Source organism: Notamacropus eugenii, chromosome 4 (assembly GCF_028372415.1).
Source record: "Notamacropus eugenii isolate mMacEug1 chromosome 4, mMacEug1.pri_v2, whole genome shotgun sequence".
Classification (NCBI taxonomy): Eukaryota; Metazoa; Chordata; class Mammalia; order Diprotodontia; family Macropodidae; genus Notamacropus; species Notamacropus eugenii.
In genome coordinates, this window is record NC_092875.1 from 1,877,628 (window position 1) to 1,899,303 (window position 21,676).

The 21,676-nt window shown below is 55.7% G+C and overlaps 1 protein-coding gene and 1 pseudogene across 4 annotated transcripts; both read left to right on the plus strand.

Moving 5' to 3' along the window:
• Positions 1–3,580, plus strand: part of LOC140498794 (uncharacterized) — a 10,598-nt pseudogene extending 7,018 nt beyond the window's left edge.
• A 5,474-nt stretch (positions 3,581–9,054) lies between these two features.
• Positions 9,055–21,566, plus strand: SMARCB1 (SWI/SNF related BAF chromatin remodeling complex subunit B1). 4 transcript variants are annotated; one of them, XM_072606738.1, is made up of 10 exons: positions 9,072–9,300; positions 12,122–12,233; positions 12,987–13,116; positions 13,577–13,714; positions 14,197–14,324; positions 16,615–16,781; positions 17,376–17,566; positions 19,401–19,585; positions 20,754–20,885; positions 21,257–21,566. In XM_072606738.1, exons 1-9 carry the CDS (start codon positions 9,208–9,210, stop codon positions 20,834–20,836), a joined length of 1,227 nt encoding a protein of 408 aa, XP_072462839.1. In that variant the 5' UTR covers positions 9,072–9,207; the 3' UTR covers positions 20,837–20,885; positions 21,257–21,566. The 4 variants fall into 4 exon arrangements, with proteins under 4 accessions (XP_072462841.1, XP_072462840.1, XP_072462839.1 ...); XM_072606736.1 differs by having other exon boundaries at positions 9,075–9,300; positions 12,122–12,260; XM_072606740.1 differs by lacking the exon at positions 19,401–19,585 and having other exon boundaries at positions 9,055–9,300.
• Positions 21,567–21,676: the final 110 nt, after the last annotated feature.

A 21,676-nucleotide genomic window follows, 5' to 3' on the forward strand; every position in this document is an offset into this window, starting at 1 on the left:
TTCCTTCCTTCCTTCCTTCCCTCCCTCCCTCCTACCTCTCTCCTTCCCTCCCTTCCTCCCTTCTCTCTCTCCCTCCCTCCCTTCTCTTCCTCCCTCCCTCCTTCCTTCCCTCCCTCCTTCCCTCCCTCCCTCCCTCCTACCTCCCTCCCTTCTCTCCCTCCCTCCCTTCTCTTCCTCCCCACCTTCCTCCTTTTTCTCCTTCCTTTCTCTCTCTGCCTCCCTCCCTTCTCTCCCTCCCTCCCTCCTCCTTCCTTCCTTCCCTCCCTCCTTCCCTCCCTCCCTCCTACCTCCTTCCCTTCTCTCTTCCTCCCTCCCTCCTTCCTTCCCTCCCTCCTTCCCTCCCTCCTCCCTCCTACCTCCCTCCCTTCTCTCCCTCCCTCTGTTCCTCTCCCCTCCCTCCCTCCCTTCTCTCCCTCCCTCCTTCCTTCCTTCCTTCCTTCCTTCCCTCCCTCCTACCTCTCTCCTTCCCTCCCTCCCTCCTTCTCTCTCTCCCTCCCTCCCTTCTCTCCCTCCCTCCCTCCTTCCTTCCTTCCTTCCTTCCTTCCTTCCTTCCCTCCCTCCTACCTCTCTCCTTCCCTCCCTCCCTCCCTTCTCTCTCTCCCTCCCTCCCTTCTCTCCCTCCCTCCTTCCTTCCTTCCTTCCTTCCTTCCCTCCCTCCCTCCTACCTCTCTCCTTCCCTCCCTCCCTCCCTTCTCTCTCTCCCTCCCTCCCTTCTCTCCCTCCCTCCCTCCTTCCTTCCTTCCTTCCTTCCTTCCTTCCTTCCTTCCTTCCTTCCTTCCTTCCTTCCTTCCTTCCTTCCCTCCCTCCCTCCTACCTCTCTCCTTCCCTCCCTTCCTCCCTTCTCTCTCTCCCTCCCTCCCTTCTCTTCCTCCTCCCTCCTTCCTTCCCTCCCTCCTTCCCTCCTCCCTCCCTCCTACCTCCCTCCCTTCTCTCCCTCCCTCCGTTCTCTCCCTCCCTCCCTCCCTTCTCTCCCTCCCTCCTTCCTTCCCTCCCTCCTTCCTTCCCTCCCTCCTTCCCTCCCTCCTTCCTACCTCCTTCCCTTCTCTCCCTCCCTCCCTTCTCTCCCTCCCTCCCTCCCTCCTTCCTTCCCTCCCTCCTTCCCTCCCTCCCTCCTACCTCTCTTCCTCCCTCCCTCCCTCCCTTTCTCCCTCCCTTCCTTCTACCCCTGTGCCCATGCTCAGTGTATCTCCTTGGGATGGGGCCACATACCCCTAGCTCAAGCATCCAGAGAGTAGAGATTCCTCCTTTTGTTCATCACAGGATAAGTGAAGGGGCCTCCTTCTCCTAGTCTGGCAGAAAGATGCCCAGCTCCTAGTCCTGGTGCCCCCTCCCTTTGTCCCTATGCCCCCTGCCCTGAATATTTTCCCTCTGGTGTCCTTTGCCCAGGCTCTCAGTATTGGGTGTATGCTGGAGAGCAGCGTGTGCTGGGCCCGGCTCCACTCTCTGACCTAGGTCTAACAAGCTCAGCCATCCAAGCAGCATTGGTGTGGGGCACAGCAAAGAACAAGGTCTACTTCTTTCATGGGGGCAACTACTGGCGTTTCCATACCAGCACCCGGCGTGTTGATGGCCTTTCCCCAAGAAGGACCACTGACTGGCGGGGAGTCCCCTCTGAGATCAGTGCTGCCTTCCAAGACAGCCATGGTGGGTTTGGGCTGTGGAAAGGGAGGAGCCCACTGGGCTGGGCAGGGTCCTTGAGCCAGGCAGAATTAGCTTAAACCCTCCTGAATGTGGCAGCCCTTGATTCATACATGTAGAAGCATCTCTCCTTTGAGCCTTTGAGGAGCCTAGATTGGGCCAGATACAAACCTGGGAGGAGCAAGCTGAGCTACCCCAAGGGTCCCCCACCACTGACCCCTCCCCCGACTTTTCCATCCAGGTTATGCCTACTTCCTCCATGGGCGCCAATACTGGAAGTTTGACCCAGTAAAGGTGAGAGTCTTGGAGGGCTTCCCCCGCCTCATTGGCCAGGACTTCTTCAGCTGCGCTGGACCCACCACCCTTCCCTCCAATGCCTTCTTCTAAGCACTGCCTTGGAGGCCTTCTTTGGGAGGTGGCTTCCCAGGGGGTGACCTGGAACCAGGCAGTGCCCTGGGATAAAGTGGCTGGGCTTCGGCTCTGCCATCCCTCCACTGGAGGCAGTTGGCTGCCAGCTGGGCTTCCATGCAGGTCTAGGGAGTCCTGTAGCCTGAGGGACCATGTGTTTGGAGGCCATGCTGGCTGTGGCCTACACTGTCAACCCTGCTCTCTGTGTTCTCTGTCATTGTCTGGACACATCCTTTGAGAATCTCAGCTGGGATACCCTGCTCCCCTGGGGAGTCCTCATCTTAGATTCTCAGAATCTGCTCCACACAGGAGAGCAGCCTCTCTGCCTGCACTGACTGCTGTCCCCAAGGCCATGGGAGCAGCTTACCTTCCCCCTTCTTGACACCCACTCTCCCTGGGAGTGCCAAATACACAATGCTACCATCCTTTCTTCTCTCCATCTGTACCCGAAGCCTCCCCTTTTGCTTTAAACTGCTTCTTCCGAACAGTCTATCCCAAACCATGGATCCCAGTCAGGGCGGGTAGGCTCCTCTTGTCTTCTCTCAGTGATCTCAGGAGGTGGGCTGTGGCCCCTCTCCTATTGAGACATCTCCCTGCTCTTGCTTTCTACCCACCATTGGGCCTTATGATATGCCCTCCTACCCACCAGGGTGCCTGATAGTTGGCATAGCCCCTCCTGGCATCCCAGGCATCTTGGAGATTCCTGATCAAGTCCTGGGGATACTCCCAGGCAGAGAGTGGGTCTTTTGACATTCTGCTCTAGTCAGGCCCCTTTAGCAGCTTTCCTGACCTCTCCTTTTTCTCCTTTCTTCCTGCTCCTTGTCCAGCCTTCTGGGAAACCCCAGGTCCCTCTGACATATCCCACTTGCCAGGATGCTGGTCTTGCTCTTTTCCTGGTAGGAGGGATGCCCAGCCAGGCCCCCGCTCAGGAATACCTCCTCTGTGTTTCCCCTTTAGTCTGGCTCCCCTTCAGAGTTCCTATCCTCAGAAGGGAGGGAGGGTGGTGGCAGAAAGGGCAGTTCTTGTATTTGGTTTGGAGAAAGCAGTTTCCTGTGATTTCATCCAGTCTCCTTCAGGCATGTATTGTCCCCTATCCTGAGGGCCAGGGTGTCTTCCTTCCTCCACCCCAACCTTGTGTCCACAGGCCTGCTTGAGCCACAGGCTCCAAGGGGCAACAGGCCCCAGAGACTGAGCTCAAAGTGAGTCACCTCCTCATGCCCAGGCTGGTCCTTGTAGGCTCACCTGACCAGTCTTAGACAGTCAGCCCCTAGATTCATAAGAGTTCCCTCACAGAGCCTGGGCCTGACCCTTCAGAGGGGAAGCCTGACTTTGCTTTCCCTCCCACTAGCCCCTCAGGGCCTGGAAACAGGCAGAGTGCCCTGCTCACATCTTGGCCCCAGGGCCCACTCTGGTGGGCAGGGCCTGGTCCTCTGTCCCTTTGCCAAAGAAGTGTAACTATGTACAGTGTGGGAAGTGTCTTTTGTATCAGTGGGCCGTCCATTTGACAATTAAACACAGCCTGTTTTTTACTGGACCTGTCTGGCCTCCTCCTTGGAAATGACTTGGGCTTCCTTTCTGGTGGATCTTGGCTGCCCTTTTCCCTGATGACCCAGACCCAGAACACAATGGATCACCCACAGCCATACAATCAGTGCCAGGTTTAAAGGAGTAGGATTGAACCCAGCTCCTCCCTTCTGAAGTCAGGAAAAGGCAGAGGAGCATTGGAAGGGGGAGGGGCCTTGGAGTCCTGAGTTCAAATCTTGCCTCAGACCCTTACTTAGCAGTGTGGCCTCAGGCAAAACCCTTAACCTCTCTGTGCTTCAGGGCCCTCCTCATCTGTAAAATGGGCAGAATAATAGTAAGCATGTTGAGGCTTAGTGGTGCTGGAACCTCGAAATAGTGAAACATGGGTCCTGCCCAGATGAATTCTACCCAAGCCTACTTTCAGCTAAAGACAATGTTTATTAGAATGCTGAAAGAGGGGGATGTGAGTCTAACAATCCACCATATTGAGTCTTAAGGAATCTGAGCATCTTAATGGAGTCAAGAAGGATCTTATATACAGAAAGAAGTGGCCAGTAGGCTGGGGTGAATGGGAGGTAACAGAGAAGGGCCAGGAATGCCAAGGGAAAACTGAGTCTAGATAGGATCCAGGATGAGAAGTAGCTAGGGGAGATCTGGAGGTAACAGAAAGAAGGACACAGAAAATTGGGAGATTGGGTGGGGCTCCAGTGAAAGACCAGCTGAAAGGATTATAGCCTCAGAGCCATGTGGGAAAGTTCCTGGAAAGTTGCGGGGAGGGAGGTTTCAGGGCCTATGCAGGGGCAGGCTTTCCTACCTCTCAGGGTCTTTGTAATGACTGAAAGGTGCCTTCCACAGAAATGGCAGTTTTTATTATAACTGTTCTGTCCATTGGCCATCCCAGAAAGGCCCATTGGCCCTAATTCCAATGCGCATGGGCAAAAGCCTCCGAAGGTTGGGGCCCTGGCCTCCCTTTTGGACAAAGAACGTGAGACTGAGAATTTCAAGGTCATTTAGTGCAGCCCCCAGAGAGAGGCAGGGACTTACAATCACACAGTAAGTTGGTTAGTCCTTTTAGCGTAAAGGTTTTTGTCACAACAGTCCTACAAGTCTGTGGTTGTGGGGTCAGCCCCCTTTCACTAGGGGCAAACAAAGCTTGGTAGAGGCCGGGAAGGCCTTGCTCAGGGATGTGGGGCAATGAAGACTCAAGGGTAGGAGTCAGGGTTCGAACAGCATAGATGACAGTCTGGATCCCAATGTAAAATCCTTCACATGGGTCCAAAAAACCAAGATCCCAAACACAGGCTGGAGAAGTGTGGCCAAGGAGTCAATTGTCCACAGATTTTCCTGGCTACTGTGAGCCTCTACAGTCTGGGGTCAGACACGGAGGAGGTAACTGCTAGTTCCCACCCATCAGACACAGGCCCATGGAAGCCAATGACAGGTAGTGCTGCTGAGGGCAGGAGCGGCTGCATTAATGATTGTAGGGAGGCCTGGAGAGAGAGGTCTTTGGACTGAGCCATCATGGAGATCTTCAGTAATCTTGGAGGTGTGGGGAACTGAGCGATGAAGGCAGTCACCTTCCCAGAGTCTGGTGGTAATAAGGAGGCGGGTCCATGAGGAGGCTTTAAATCTGGGGAGTGAGGGGCCTCAGGGGCAACAGGGAAAGAACCAACCGATGGAGATGGGAGATAAGGAAGTGAGAAAAGGCATGACCTTGAGGAGGCAGCAGCAGGGCTATGTCATGGAAGTTGGAGGCATGAGGAAGAATGCAGATCAATGGTGATGGGCCAGGAGGTCCAGAGCCTGGCGCAGACAGCTCTTGGCATATGGCATCTCCCAAAAGTAGAAGGGGAGATCCCCAGCGGGAAGGAAGGGGCTTGGTGGCCCAGGCAGGAGCCCCAAACAGGTGAGATAACAATCCCCCAGTGGGGGGGGGGGTGTCCATTCAGCCTGCCTCCAGCAGCACCAACATCAGAGCAGAGGAAGTCTGGCTTGGGCAAGGTGGGGGATTGGCCAGGTGGACTTGATGAGAGGACAAGGAACAAGATGCTGGTACAGGGAGGGCAGTGTACGAGTCATACAACCCATTAAGAGGTCAGGCTTCAGGGGTGACTGTGCCAGGTACCACCCTGGACATTGAGGTTACACAGGCAGAAATGTCACTGGGCTCGTGTTTGATCTGGAAGGATGATGTGCACTCAAAATACCAACTATGCCGAAGGAGTGGAGATCTCGTTAATGTGAAGACCCTCTGATGAGACAGGCTGAAGCCAAAGAGGGATCTGATGTGCTGGCTGCCTTCTCCTACTTCTCCTGACCTTGGGAGGAACCAGTGGAGCTGGCTGGTATTGACATGTCCTCCTGCCCTTGTGGAAGCAGCCAGGCTTCTCCTCTGGCAGCCATTGCCTTTAACTCCCATTGTCCTCCCTTGGCTCTCCTCACTGGCACCATGTGGCAGCTGGCTCATGCCCAGCATGCACTTACCCACCCATTGGTGCTCTCAGTGTAACATGGGAGAAGAGCTTGGCCAGACCATGAGAGACAGCTGCTGCTGTCTGTGTAGTCAGCTCATCAAAGGCTCAGCAGAGGAGTGAAAAACTGTAGAAAAAGGAAATGTGGTGGGCCTGGAAGCACGGAACAAGTGATTGAAATGAAAGATGGCCACTGGGAAGGCCATTGACACTGATGATAATTTCATTCAGAAATCTGAGCAGTAATGGATTTTGAATAGCATTTCCGGATCGCCTGACGTTGAACAAAGCACTTCACAAATATGATCTCATCTGATCCTTCCAATGCTTGTTTTACAAGTGAGCTTGCTGTTTGCCCTTCCTTTTCCAGGAATGTGATGCCATGATGTGCAAGTGAATTGGATTTGTGAAGTAGGGCTGGGCAAAATCACCAGCCTCACTTTCTCCTCTGGAGGCATCCGGGTCAACTGCAGATGGCCCAGGGTGCAGTGGAAGATCCTGACCTTTAAAAGTAAGGTCTTAAAAGAGGTCTCAGTTTGACTGAGGCAATCCCAATCAATGATTAAGGTTAGGTAAGAAATGAGGCAGAGAATGGCCTCTTAAAAAAAAAAAAAAAGATTGGGGAGGGGAGGGGAAGACCCTCAGGGTTTCCGGCCAAAACAGTAACAGTTGCTATTTACGTTCACTCTGAGCCAATCAGGAGCCAAAATAATGACCAAGTAGGGATTGACCTGGGACCTGTTGTTGATCAATACATGAGAGCCCGAGTGATGTGGTCTTTAAGAGAAAAGAATAAAAATGTTTCAGAGATTAAACATTTCCATCTCTCTGAGCAGAGCACCCACAGGTAAGGTTGAGATACTCTGAGTGGACTGGGAAAGAGAAAGAAGAGGGGAGGGAGGGAGAGAGAAAAAGACATGGAGAGAAAGAGGAGAGAGAGACAGACAGACAGAGAGAGACAGAGAGTGAGAGAGACAGAGAGAGAGTGAGACAGACAGACAGAGAGACAGAGAGAAAGAAAGAGACAGAGAGATGGAGAGAGAGACAAAGAGAGAGAGTGAGAGACAGAAAGAGTGAGACAGAGACAGAGAGAGAGAGACAGAGAGATGGAGAGAGACAAAGAGAGAGAGTGAGAGACAGAGAGAGAGTGAGAAACAAAGAGTGAGAGAGACAGAGAGAGACAGAGAGACAGAGAGACAGAGAGAGAGTGAGAGACAGAAAGAGTGAGAGAGACAGAGAGAGTGAGACAGAGACAGAGAGAGAGACAGAGAGAGAAAGAGACAGAGAGATGGAGAGAGAGAGACAAAGAGTGAGAGTGAGAGACAGAGAGAGAGTGAGAGACAGAAAGAGTTAGAGAGAGAGTGAGTGAGAGACAGAAAGAGAGAGACAGAGAGTGAGACAGAGAGATGGGGAGAGACAGACAAAGAGAGAGAGTGAGAGACAGAGAGAGAGTGAGAGTGAGAGACAGAAAGAGTGAGAGAGAAAGAGAGTGAGACAGAGACAGAGAGAGACAGACAGACAGAGAGAGACAGAGAGAGAGAGAGAAAGAGACAGAGAGATGGAGAGAGACAAAGAGAGAGTGAGAGACAGAGAGAGAGAAAGAGACAGAGAGATGGAGAGAGACAAAGAGAGAGTGAGAGACAGAGAGAGAGTGAGAGTGAGAGACAGAAAGAGTGAGACAGAGAGTGAGACAGAGACAGAGAGAGACAGACAGACAGAGAGACAGAGAGAGAGAGAAAGAGACAGAGAGATGGAGAGAGACAAAGAGAGAGAGTGAGAGACAGAGAGTGAGAGTGAGAGACAGAAAGAGTGAGAGAGAGCTAATAAGAAAGAAGGAAGAAAGGAAGGTCTGAGGCTGGATGTGAACAAATGAATGTGAGTGTTCTCCATACCAGTGCAGTGCTCTGATACCTGCGAAGCCACTTACATAGCTGCCCCAAACAGAAAATCATCTTGGAAAATTCCTTTTAGGAGAGATGATAGGCAGTTATGAGAATATTGTCTCATAAAGAATGAGAAGACTGGAAGTTAAAATGAGTTGAAACGAAGCATGATGAGATTGCCTAAGCAAGTCACCCCAGTATTCCAGGATGAATGTGGGAGGAGTACAAGAATCTGAAGAAAAATGGGAAAAAATTGCAAAAATCATCATTGCAAACAGCTGGGGACCTCCGAGTCACTGGGTCTACGTGGCCTAGCCTCAGCGTGGCCATTGCGCACTGTTCTCTGAGGGGGGGATCCAGGGGCCACACTGGAGGCTTCTGGTCATCCAGGAGCCAGTTTCCATTCTCTCCCTTTCATCTTCCTCCCTCTTGAACACAGCGGGGATCTCTCTCCCACTTCCTCTCCTTCTTTCTTTCCTTTCTCCCTTCCCCTCCCCTCCCCTTCCTTCTCCCCCTCCCTCTCATTCTCTCCTCTCCTCCCATCATTCGTGACAGCTGTCCACTCGTGGCTGCTTCCAGGCTGGAAAGGCCCCCCAGGCACAGGCACCCAGGATGCCTGGAGAGCCTGACTCCGGCGGGGGTATGGGAAGGACCCCTCTGTCAGCACCCAACGAGACCCAGACACCATTGTTTGCGCCGGGCCTGGCTGCGAGGAAGAGGGATGCGGGGAGGGAAGCAATGTGTCCACAGCCTGTTCGAAGGCCGCTGCGGGGACGGGTCCTCGAGCCTCTAAGGCCCCCACGTGGTCACTGGGGCGGGGCCACGCCCAGTTGTTTTGTACTTGCCCTGGGCAGGAGGAGGCCGGGGGCGGGGCTAGGGGAGGCGGGGCGAGGGGGCCGCGCCCGGTTCTTTTGTCCGAGTCCGGACTGGAGGCTGGGGGCGGGGTTGGAGGCGGGGTTGAGGGCGGGCCCGGCTCTTTGTCTGCACCGCCCCGGGAGGACGCACAACCGACGCACACCCGGCGCGAGCACGGAGGAGGCGCGTAGACGTCGGCACGTACGGACGCGGTCCGCGCGGAAGCAGCGCGCAGGCGCCGGCGGCTCGAGGAGAGGCGCGCACGCGCACGCTTCCCCGCCGCCGCCGTCGGCCCCGCGCGCGCTTGCGCAGTGAGCGGCGCGGCCTGGCCTGGAGGGTGTGGGCGGCGGCTGAGGCGGCCGGGGGTCCGAGCGGGCGACGGTGGGCGGCTGGACGGCCTGGGTCCGTGGGGACCGGGCCTCGGCGCGATGATGATGATGGCTCTGAGCAAGACGTTCGGCCAGAAGCCGGTGAAGTTCCAGCTGGAGGAGGACGGCGAGTTCTACATGATCGGGTCCGAGGTGAGGATGAGCCCCGGGGTCCCAGTGGGCCCCGGCGGGGAGGGGGAGGAAGGGGCCAGGGCCACGTGGCTGACTCCGAGGCGGGGGTGGAGGAGGAGAGGAGCCCCACGATTTGGGGGGACTCGGGGCCGACCGGAGGGGGGTATGTGGGGAGAGTGGGAGGGGGAAGAGCGTTCTGGAAACGGTCCCTGCGCCCGCATGCAGTGGGCGCTTAATCAGTGCTCGCCGGTGTGGGGGGGCGACCAGCCCTGGCCGGATGACTGAGGGCGGGGGAGGGGAGAGAAGAGGGACGGGGGGAGGGGGGGAAGCGCCCCTCTCCGAGCTCTTCCTGGCCCCCGCCTCTGTCTCCGTCTCCGTCTCTTGTCTCCATCTCTGCCTCTGTCTCTTGTCTCTCTCTTGTCTCTGTCTCTGGTCTCCATGTCTGTCTCTGTCTCTTGTCTCTCTCTTGTCTCTGTCTCTGTCTCTTGTCTCCATGTCTGTCTCTGTCTCTTGTCTCTCTCTTATCTCCGTCTCTGTCTCCGTCTCCTGTCTCTTGTCTCTGTCTCTGTCTCTTGTCTCTGTCTCCGTCTGTTGTCTCTGTCTCCGTCTCCGTCTCTTGTCTCTGTCTCCGTCTCTTGTCTCCGTCTCCGCCTCCTGTCTCCGTCTCCGTCTCTTGTCTCTGTCTCCGTCTCTGGTCTCTCTCTTATCTCCGCCTCTCTCTTGTCTCCATCTCTGTCTCTTGTCTCTCTCTTATCTCCGTCTCTGTCTCCGTCTCCTGTCTCTTGTCTCCATCTCCGTCTCTTGTCTCCGTGTCTGTCTCTGTCTCCTTCTCTTGTCTCCGTGTCTGTCTCTGTCTCCGTCTCTTTTCTCCATCTCTGTCTCTTGTCTCTGTCTCTTGTCTCCGTCTCCGTCTCTTGTCTCCGTCTCCGTCTCTTGTTTCCGTCTCTTGTCTCTGTCTCGTCTGTTTCTGTCTCCGTCTCTTGTCTCCATCTCCGTCTCTTGTCTCTTGTCTCCGTCTCCGTCTCTTGTCTCCGTCTCTTGTCTCCGTCTCCGTGTCTGTCTCTGTCTCTGTCTCCATCTCTTGTCTCCATCTCTGTCTTTTGTCTCCGTCTCTGTCTTTTGTCTCCGTCTCTGTCTCCGTCTCCGTCTCTTGTCTCCATCTCTGCCTCTGCCTCTGTCTCTTGTCTCTCTCTTGTCTCTGTCTCTGTCTCTTGTCTCCATGTCTGTCTCTGTCTCTTGTCTCTCTCTTATCTCCGTCTCTGTCTCCGTCTCCTGTCTCTTGTCTCTGTCTCCGTCTCTGTCTCCGTCTCCTGTCTCTTGTCTCTGTCTCCGTCTCTTGTCTCCGCCTCTGTCTCTTGTTTCTGTCTCTTGTCTCTGTCTCCGTCTCTTGTCTGTTTCTGTCTCCGTCTCTTGTCTCCATCTCCGTCTCTTGTCTCTTGTCTCCGTCTCCTGTCTCCGTCTCCGTCTCCTGTCTCCGTCTCCGTCTCTTGTTTCCGTCTCTTGTCTCCGTCTCCGTGTCTGTCTCTGTCTCTGTCTCCATCTCCATCTCTTGTCTCCATCTCTGTCTTTTGTCTCCGTCTCTTGTCTCCATCTCCATCTCTTGTCTCCATCTCTGCCTCTGCCTCTGTCTCTTGTCTCTCTCTTGTCTCTGTCTCTGTCTCTTGTCTCCATGTCTGTCTCTGACTCTTGTCTCTCTCTTATCTCCGTCTCTGTCTCCGTCTCCTGTCTCTTGTCTCTGTCTCTGTCTCTTGTCTCTGTCTCTGTCTCTTGTCTCCATGTCTGTCTCTGACTCTTGTCTCTCTCTTATCTCCGTCTCTGTCTCCGTCTCCTGTCTCTTGTCTCTGTCTCTGTCTCTTGTCTCTGTCTCCGTCTCTTGTCTCTGTCTCCGTCTCTTGTCTCTGTCTCCGTCTCTTGTCTCTGTCTCCGTCTCCGTCTCTTGTCTCCGTCTCCGTCTCTTGTCTCCGTCTCCGTCTCTTGTCTCTGTCTCTGTCTCTGTCTCTGGTCTCTCTCTTATCTCCGCCTCTCTGTCTCTTGTCTCCATCTCTGTCTCTGTCTCTTGTCTCCGTCTCTGTCTCTGGTCTCTCTCTTATCTCCGCCTCTCTGTCTCTTGTCTCCATCTCTGTCTCTGTCTCTTGTCTCTCTCTTATCTCCGTCTCTGTCTCCATCTCCTGTCTCTTGTCTCCGTCTCCGTCTCTTGTCTCCGTGTCTGTCTCTGTCTCTGTCTCTTGTCTCCGTGTCTGTCTCTGTCTCTTTTCTCCATCTCTGTCTCTTGTCTCTGTCTCTTGTCTCCGTCTCTTGTCTCCGTCTCCGTCTCTTGTTTCCGTCTCTTGTCTCTGTCTCCGTCTCTTGTCTGTTTCTGTCTCCGTCTCTTGTCTCCATCTCCGTCTCTTGTCTCTTGTCTCCGTCTCCTGTGTCCGTCTCCGTCTCCGTCTCCTGTCTCCGTCTCCGTCTCCGTCTCTTGTCTCCGTCTCTTGTCTCCGTCTCCGTGTCTGTCTCTGTCTCCGTCTCCATCTCTTGTCTCCATCTCTTTCTTTTGTCTCCGTCTCTGTCTTTTGTCTCTGTCTCTTGTCTCTGTCTCCGTCTCTTGTCTGTTTCTGTCTCTGTCTCTTGTCTCTGTCTCTTGTCTGTCTCTGACTCCATCTCTTGTCTCTGTCTCCGTCTCTTGTCTGTTTCTGTCTCTGTCGCTTGTTTCTGTCTCTGTCTCTTGTCTGTCTCTGTCTCCGTCTTTTGTCTCTTGTCTGTCTCTGTCTCCGTCTCCATCTCTGTCTCCGTCTCCATCTCTGTCTCCATCTATGTCTCCCCTCCCCCTCCATCTCCTCTCTGACTCTCTCTCCTTCCGCAGGTGGGGAACTACTTGCGCATGTTCCGGGGGTCTCTATACAAGAGGTACCCCTCCCTTTGGAGGCGCCTCGCCACCGTGGAGGAGAGGAAGAAAATTGTGGCGTCCTCACATGGTAAAAAATCCAAACCTAGCGCCAAGGGTGCGTCTTCACCAGGGTTTGTACGCCTGTTTCCAAACTGCCTCCAGAGAGGATAAAGCGTTTTAGGGCTGGGGGGCGTCTTCACAGGCTGGGGGGGTCTGGCTGGGGGTGGGGGACGGCAGGCAGGGGCTGGAGCTGGGGCTGTGAAGACGCCTCAGTCCCTAAAGCGTTTTAGGAGTGCTCGGAGGCTTTCCCGTGTGGTGACTGGATCAGCCCACGGCGCGCTTGGGGAGGCTCGAGTCGCCAACCACGCCGGGCTCCGACGCATGTCAGTGGCATGGCATGCCTGTGCTTGGGGGTGGGGGTAGGGGTGTCCTGTCTCTTTGTGGCCTCGTCCGTCTGTCTGGACACCGTGTCTGTCTGTGGTCCTGTCTGTGGTGCTTTGCAGGCCTGCCTCGGGGTGTCCTGTGAGGGTGGTGGGTGGGGGCACTGGGGAGCCAGTCTTCTGGGGGTGATCTGCCGGCGGTCTGGCTTCCTGGGTGCCACTTTGTGTCCTCTTCTGACTCCTCCCATCCAGGGGAGGCTCTTCCCTGACCCCGCTTGGCCTCCATGTGTTGAGGTGCCGATTATGGGGCTGCTTCTGGGAGAGCCCCTGGGCTGGCGGCAGGTTCCTTGGTTGACACCTTGCAGTCCTGTCTCCAGCGTGCATGCCCACCTAGACGCACCTTCTCAGCCCCCGAGCTGTGGCATCTTGCGTGATGGCAGTCATGGTTTTTTTGGGTTTAGATCATGGCTACACCACCTTGGCCACCAGTGTCACCCTGTTAAAAGCCTCTGAAGTCGAGGAAATACTTGATGGAAATGATGAGAAGTACAAGGCTGTGTCCATTAGCACAGAACCTCCCACTTACCTCAGGTATTGGGGCAGGGGACCTGCCAGGGCTGGCATGGGGTTGGCATGGGACGTATGAGTGCTGGGTCACCAACCCCCCCTGGATGTGTGAGGCAGCCCACTGCCCCATGCCCAAGAGCAGCACCAGGGGCAGAGGGCACGTTCAAACCCCCATCTGTACTCCTGCGTGTCACAGGCCTGGGCTGGGAGCTCCTGCCCGAGTAGCAGCTGTGGGCAGGGAGGGGCTAGGACTGTCATGCTCTGACAGATGAGGGCACTGAGGCAGGCACCCAGGTCTTTGGCTGTGGCTCACTGTGGGTCTGGAGGCTCAGGGAGCCGACCTGGGAGGGAGGCTGTGTCCTGACTGACGGTGGGGCCCTGCCAGCTGGGTACGGCTGCTTGACTACCCAGTGGGAGGACGCTCACCTGCTGCGCTCGCCTTGGGGGGCCCTCATCTGCCGCTCTTGGCCTCCCTCTCCCCCAGGGAACAGAAAGCCAAGAGGAACAACCAGTGGGTGCCAACCTTGCCGAACAGCTCCCACCACCTGGATGCTGTCCCCTGCTCCACCACCATCAACAGGAACCGCATGGGCCGGGATAAGAAGAGGACGTTCCCCCTCTGGTGAGCCGTGGCTGGTGGGCGCACCCAGTGCCACGTCCATCTCATGGGGTCCTCACGACGACCGTGAGGGGTGGTTGCTATTGGGATCCCCGTTATATAGATGAGGAAACAGAGGCAAACTGCCCAGCTTACAGCTCGTGAGTGTCTGAGGCTGGATTTGAACGTGGGGCCGTCTCCTCAAGCTCTCGACACATTAGATGTGTTGTGATGTGGAGACGAGGCTAAGGCATTAGGAGCAGGGTAGTACCTGTGCTGGGGAAACTGGCTTAGGCCTGGTGTGATGACCCTATGCAGGCTCCTGCTCTGGAGAACCCGTGTAGACAGCCAGGGGCCTCTTATGGTGGTGATGGGGGTGTCTGGTCTTCTGCCTGTGGGATCTCTGGCTAGGGCAGCATCTGTCCAGTGTACGACTCTTGGTCTCTTTGGGTGCCCTAGGGGTGCTAGGTGGCCATGCTGTTGAGCCCTTGACTCTGTCTTCTTAGCTTTGATGACCATGACCCTGCGGTGATTCATGAAAATGCATCCCAGCCTGAGGTTCTGGTCCCTATCAGACTGGACATGGAAATCGATGGGCAGAAACTAAGAGATGCTTTCACGTGGAACATGAACGGTATGTGAGGTGGGGGTTGGGCCTTCCTTTGGTCCTGGCCCCTTGGGAAGAAGTCCAGGGAACCTACTCAGAAACGCACTTTCAGGGGGTACATTGAAAGGAGCGCCTCTGATGGCAGAGGGAACCAGCCAGTTGTTGGGATGATTGAGGTAGCATGTGGTAGAGAGGCACGGACTCTGCCCCTGCTGCAGAGCTCTGTTCCCCTGGGGCTGAGCACATGCTCTTACCTGAGCACCATTGGCTGGCGGGTTTCTGCAAGTGGCCTGAATCTCAGGCCACCTCAACAGCCTGGTTGGCCTCTTATGTACACCTTCCATTCCCCAAGTGATCCTTCCTCAGATGGGCCATGTAGGGCTAAGGTGGGGCCCAACCAGAAAAGCTGGGCTCTTGGGAAGTGGAGCTGTGGTCCACTGAGGGTGGTGTGAGTCCCTTGGGAGAACAAACTGAAGCCCTGCTTGGGGGACCAGTGGGAGTGGGGGGCAGGTGGATGGTACGGGATGGCCAACAATCTCCCCAAAGGGAGGGTTGCTGCCTCCTGGCTGCTCCTCTCACAGCTTGCCATGCTCTGGGAGAAGGCAGGAATGTGCTTTTGGGAAGGGAAGGCCGTGAAGCGTGTATCCAGGTTCTTCCCCTACACCCCAAGTCGGGCTGCTGGGCCTTGGGATGGACGGTCAGAGGGAGATCCCTATGACGGGCAGCAGCAGTGCCGGGGAGAGGCTACCCAGAGACTGACCTTAGGATGATGTAAGTGTCTGCCTGACGAGTGAGAGACTCAGGACAGACGCATTGCTGAGGCTCAGTGGGACGGTGCCCGCAGAGTGCCGGCCTGGGGCTGTGGGGGTGTATGCTTTCCCTAGAAGTTATGGGAGAGTGATGGCACATTCTGGACAAAGCTTGACTCAGCTGAGGAAATCCTGGGCGTTAGAGGCAGGGTCCAGCGAGGGGAAACCAGAAGTAGAACCATCTGTCATCCACCCATCTTCTGTCCATCAGTCACTTAGCCAGCCAGTCATTATCCATCCATCTGTCCTCTCATCATTCCATCCATTATCCGTACATCTGTCCGTCATTTATCCAACCATCCATTATCCATCCATCTGTCCATCTCTCCACTCACCCATCCATCTGTCCATCATTTATCCACCACCCCATCCACCCATCATCCCTCCATCTGTCCGTCTATCCATTGCTGGATGGACATTTGGGAGAAGGCAGCCAAGCTGATGAGTGTTTATTAAAGGGCATGCCTTAGGTTAGGGTCAGGACAGTGGAGCCTCGAGTCTTGGAAGAGGGTGTCCTTTGGGGTCCTCACTTAAGTTGTCATCTTGACTAACAAGTGAACCAGTCCTTCATGGCTGCAGCAGCCATCTGGATGGACAAATGGAATGGAAAGCGGGGTCTTGTCTCCACTCCGCCCCATCTTCAGAGCGGCCAGCCAGCCGCCATTGCCGGACCCTACCCCGAGGAGGTGACAGGGTAGAAAATAGAGCTTCGAGCCCATGGCCTGGCCCAAGATTGCGGTTCTGGAGGCCAACCTGCAAGCGCCTGGGAGGAGGACAAGAGGGGCCGGGCTGTGAATGGAGCCTGAGACCAGTGTCAGTCTGCCTGTCCAAGGAGCAAGTATTTATAGTCACCTACTGTGTGTGTCAGGAAGTGTGCTAATAGAATCTCACAACCCTGGGAGGCAAGTGCTGCTGGTATTCCCATTTTACAGCTGAGGAAACTGAGGCAGACAGGTTCAGTGACTTTACCAGGGTTCCACAGCTAGTGAGTGTCTGAGGCCAGATTTGAACTGGAGTCCTCCTCACTGCAGGCCGGGCTCTGACCCCTAAGAGCCTTCTCTGAGAACATCCCAGGTCCAAATCCCAGGTCTCCATCACTTATTCTACCCTCCTTGACTGAGTCCTCACAAGGAGCTGATGTTGTAATAGAAAAGCCAGGAAGGGATCTGATTGGGCCTCTGGGATTACAGGGAAGCTAGTCTGGAGCCATGGTTGGGGGAGATGCCAGTGTCCTGCCTCAGTCTCCTGCTGGGACACACCAGCCTGGAGGGCAACGAGATTGTCTTTGGAAAAATAGAGGTCAGGACACCATTCACATCGTGTGGTCCAGAGGCCTCCAGGACCCCCTGTGGCTCTGGGTTTCTGGGCCTGGGTCTCTTAGCACCCAGGAGAATCCATGTGCACAAACATCATTTGTGTGACTGGCCTCAGTCTCCCCAGCAGGGCATCTGGGAGGAGGGCGTCTCTTGTCCTGTCTCATTGGCTGTCTTTCTCGTCTCTGATCTCAGAGAAACTGATGACTCCAGAAATGTTCTCAGAAATTCTCTGTGACGACCTCGATCTGAACCCTCTGACTTTTGTCCCTGCTATTGCCTCGGCCATTCGGCAGCAGATAGAGTCCTATCCCACTGATAGCCTCCTGGAGGACCAGTCAGACCAGCGAGTCATCATCAAGGTAGGGGTGAGGCCTTCCCAGCGTGCTGTTGACCCAGGCTCAGGACCTGGGGAGATAGAAAGACTCTTTGAGGTAGAGGGGGGGGCTCTCTAGCCCGGTGTAGACCCAGACTCAGGCCTTAGGGGGGCATGGAGGGGTACATGCCCTTAAGGTTGGGAGGGACTGGACCCTAGACCCAGGTGCTCCTTTGGACTCCGGCCCCCATCTCCTGAGCTGAACTCTGGGTCAGGAAGATCTGATTCCTGCCCTGTCCTTGGCCAGCAAGTCCACAGCAGATGCCTGGTGGTGCCTGCTGTCCTCTCCCCAGCACCCTTACTCTCTTTTGGGGCAGGTTGGGACGCTGGGGTTGAGGCCAGGGCAGTGGCCCTCGCCAGTTTAGGATGCTTAGATTATGGTCATGACAGACCACAGGGTCTGCTAACACCTATGGATTACAGGGCCCCTCTTTCTCTAGCAGATGCTCTGAGATGGGGAGGGCCGCTTTCTGGGCATGGCCCAGGGTCATCCTGGCTCTGCATTTGCCTGGTGTGGGGGCCACCAGGGGGCTGAGCCTGTAGCAATGTCCTTCCCTTCTCTCTCACATCCACCATCCAGTTGAACATCCATGTGGGAAACATCTCTCTGGTCGACCAGTTCGAGTGGGACATGTCTGAGAAGGAAAATTCCCCTGAGAAGTTTGCCCTCAAATTGTGCTCAGAGCTGGGCCTTGGAGGAGAATTTGTCACCACCATTGCTTACAGCATTCGGGGCCAGCTCAGCTGGCATCAGAAGACCTACGCTTTCAGGTAGGGACATAGCGGGCGGAGGCAGGCCTCACCTTTGTCTCTTTGACCTTTGCTGTAGGGGCAAGGAAGGCAGAACCCAGGCGAGTCATTGGGCATGGCTTTATTACATGTGTGCATGTGTTTGGGGGCTGGTGGGGAGCCTCCCTTCGTCTGCTGTGAGGGGCACTGTGTGCTGCCTGGGGGGGGTGGGCCCTTCCCCACCCATGATGCTATGAGCAGCTGAGAGTATCTTTGGGTGAGGCAGTGACATCCTCCCAGGGCACTGCAGGCCATCCAAGGTCTGCCATGAGGGTGGGCCGAGCTCAGGGGTGGAATTTGGCGTCTTGTTCTGGGCTGCTTGGTCCTGGGGATGAGAGGCTGAGGCCCAGAGAGGGTGAGAGGAGGGGAAAGCAGCCTCCCTCACCCAGTTTTGGTCAATGGGGATCTTGCCCCAAGGGCTTGCTGTGCAGTGTCACCTTTCTAGAGACTGCGTGGCTGGGGAGCTGCCAGTAGTAGGTGAAACCACAGGACCTGGGTGGGGGTCACGAAAAGCTGGTGTGGGCCTCGGGCTTGAGCAGAACTGAAGGCAGAAGGGTAATCCCAGAGACAGGAATGGAAGTCATGAAGTGGCCTCCTGCCCCCATACTGGGGAGGGACAGTGGCCGTAGGCTCATAGGGGGCCTAGGGTGGCTGGGCTCTGCCCCCCAGAGCAATTCCTGCAGAGGTTGCTTGAGGCCCCTTCCCAGGTCCCCTTGGCTCCCTGGCTCCCTGAGCTGCTTGTCTCCCAGTTCCCAGGCCCTGCCAAACCCAAGGTGGCTTGGGTTGGACCCTGGCAATCCCACAGACTTGGCAAGTCGCTCTGTACTACGTAAGTGGGAGAGAGCCTAAAGGGCCTGGTTCCAGAGTTGGGACAGCTGGCCTCCAGCTGGTATCAGTTTAGAACCAGGCCTGTGTCTGTTCCAGGAGGGGCCGCTCGCTGGGCATGATTAATGGGCTTTGGGCCTGTGCTCCATTAGTTTCCGAAGACCCAAACCCAGCTCAGGATTTGCTGGGGCAGTCCTGTGTCAGTAGTCGTTAGTCACTCATCTGTCTCTTCGTTGCCTGGGGTGGAGGTGGGAGAGTCTTTGTTGTCTGAAGCGCTTGGGAGGGGGCGGGCAGGCCTAGTCAGCCCCTCTGCTGAGAGTCCCATCACCAGGTGGAGCCCAGCTTGGAGGAGAGGAGATTCTAGCTCCCCCCCTTCCACAGGCTTGCCTGGCCCTTGGCCTTGTGAGCACTGGGCTAGAGATGAGGGTCAGCAGCTTTGCTTCAGGCCAGGTGGCTTTCTGTGCAGAGCACAGGACTAGGTGGTAGGTGGGGGAGATGCCAAGCTTAAAGAAAACAGCCCCGACCTGCCTTCCTAGAGTGTCCTGTCTAGTTGGGCAGGACATGGGCACAGACATGCTGGTTTGGCATGTTTGTCACTCATGTGTCAGAGGAGGGGAGGGCAGATGATTTTTGCCCATCAGGGTCAGAGTTTGGGTATAAATCTTTACATAGTGCCTGCTGTGTGCCAGGCCCAGAGCGCTCAGTCCTTACAACAATCCTGCAGTGTGACTTGGCCAGAGTTACATGGCCAGCCTCAGATTTGAACTCAGGACTCCAGGCCCATACCTATTGTGCCACCAGTCGCCTCTGAGTCAGCTTCATAGACCTGGGTTGTGGTTGCCTTGGGGTTGAAAGCATGGCTTAAGATTTCCCTCAGGAGGAATGTGATTGAGGGCCTTCTTTGTTGTAAGGGCCTTCTTTCTTGGGTCTAGATCGGCTCTTTCATCTGTGTGGGGAATTCCTAGTGCAGAAATTCCCTTCATGGCTGCAGATCCCAGAAGCCCAGGGGAGATGAAGGGACCTTGGTGGCATCCACCTCATTCCTCCCTGAACAGCCCACCCTGAAGACAGCAATGCTGCTTGGAGACTTCTGCCCCAGAGCCTCCCAGGCCAGGCTGGAACACATCTGGAGGGCTCTCTGTGACGCTGAGACTAAGGCTGCCCGGGATAGACAGGGTCAGCCATATGCATGGATGTGTCAGCGTGGATCTTTGCTCTGTGGCCCTCACTTCCCTGAGCTCTGTTCTCCACCTGGATCGCCCCTCAGGGGCCGTTCTCCTTGGCATTGCCCCATTGCTGTTGGCTTGGTTACATTGCCAAGGCTCAGCCCCAAACCCTGGTCCCACTGCTTGGCCGCATCAGCGTGGCTCTGTCCCAACTTGTCAGCTTTCCTTCCCTAGCTCACCTTTTGTCACCTCTAGTCTAGGCTTTGCATTAGTTTCATCGGTCTTCCTGAGTCCTGTATCTCCTTTTTCCAGTCCTCAGCACAGATGGTAAATTGATATTTCAAGAGCGTGGGTCTGCCTAGGTAACTGCTGTACTCCAGAAGCTTCCGTGGATCCCTACTGACTCTGGGAGAGAAGACAAGTGCTCCTTCCTGGGCCCCAAGGGCTGAGCTCACGGGACTCCCTCTCACACGCTCTCTATTCTAGCAAAATGGTGTCTTTGGGCCTTGGCACCCACATTCCCTAGGTGTGGGATCTTCTTCCTCCTTGTCTCCTCTCGTAATCTTGGCTCAGCCCACCCAGCTAGATCTTCTGTGTTTTTGTCTCATCTCCTCTTTGTAAATGTGGATTCATCAGGAGAATAGGAGTTGGTGGAGGTCAGGGCTACCAAGACCAGAACGCTGAGCCCCTGCTCTCTGCCCTCGAGGAGATAGTGACCACACATCAAGGGGCAGGAGGGGCAGGGGGACTGGGGAGGATGCAGTCCTTGATGTGGTGTTTGGGCTGAACTTTGAAAGGGGCTGGGCATTCCACACCTGGGATATGGTGCTGGAGGAAAGACCAGTCTGGCCAGCTGAGAGAGTGGCAAGGTGAACTTCTGGCCCTGCGTGGGGCCTTTGAGGCTGAGTGTGTTGCTGTGTGTGTGCCCGGGTGTGTGCACAGGGCACACCAGTGGGGGCCCATGCCCAGGTGTGTGAGCGTGTGTGTGTAGTGCCGAGCTTGGTGTGGGGCACAGTGTGTGTGTGTGTGTGTGTGGGTGTGTGTGTGTGGGGGGGGTGTGGGTGGCTGAGCCCATAGCAGAGCACTGAGGTGGCCCTGCCAGGGGCCAGGAAACAAGGGAAGGAGCTGAGTGTCCACAGCATCTCCTTCCCAACACACGTGTCTGTCCCTTCCCTCAGTGAGAACCCTTTGCCCACAGTGGAGATTGCGATTCGGAACACAGGAGATGCTGACCAGTGGTGCCCACTCCTGGAGACCTTGACAGATGCTGAGATGGAGAAAAAGATCAGAGACCAGGACAGGAACACCAGGTGCCTTGGCCATGTGCTCATTTACTGTGCGAGTAGGATCTCCTTGGGTCCTGCCCATTTTACAAATGAGGGAACTGAGGCTCAGACTTGCCCTGGGTCACCTAACTTGTGTTTGAGGTTGGGTTTGAGCCCAGGTTTGTCCTGACTCCCAGCACAGGGCCCCAGCTAGCCAGGGCTTTCTCTCCCAACAGGGTCCTCTGGACTGCCAGCTTTGGGTAATGCTAGAAGGAGGGCTGTGGTTCAGAGTGGGAGGGATGTCTCTGCCCTCACTCTCCAGTGATCAGTGATTGGGGCTTTGAAGTGAGGGAGGGTGGGTGTGAGCTGGGTGCTCTGGCCTCTTCTCTTTCTTAACTATGTCTTCTGCTCCACAGGCGGATGAGACGGTTGGCCAACACGGCCCCAGCCTGGTAGGCCACCGGCCCTTCACAGTGAAGTCTCTGGAAGATGGGGCCCTCTTTCCCTTTCTCTGTGGGCAGGAGGCTGGCGGCAGGGGTAGCTGCCCTTCCCTGGGGCCCCTCTTCCACTGCCCTGCCCAGTCTGACTGTGGATCAGGTCCCTGGCCTGGGGGCAGGGGAGGTGCAGAAGGGCTTTTCTGGTCTGAGAGGGTTTGTTTCATGTGTATAGGTGCCCCTGGCACAGCTAGGAAGATTTTTTTTAAATAAAGAGAATGTGGGGTGTTCACTTCCTTAGTTAAGGCTGTGATCTGGGCATAGCCCTTGATAGGGGCACTGGGGGGTTGGGTTAGGGTACCCTTCTTGGGCACCGTGGGTCTGCGGGAGAGCCAGCCCATT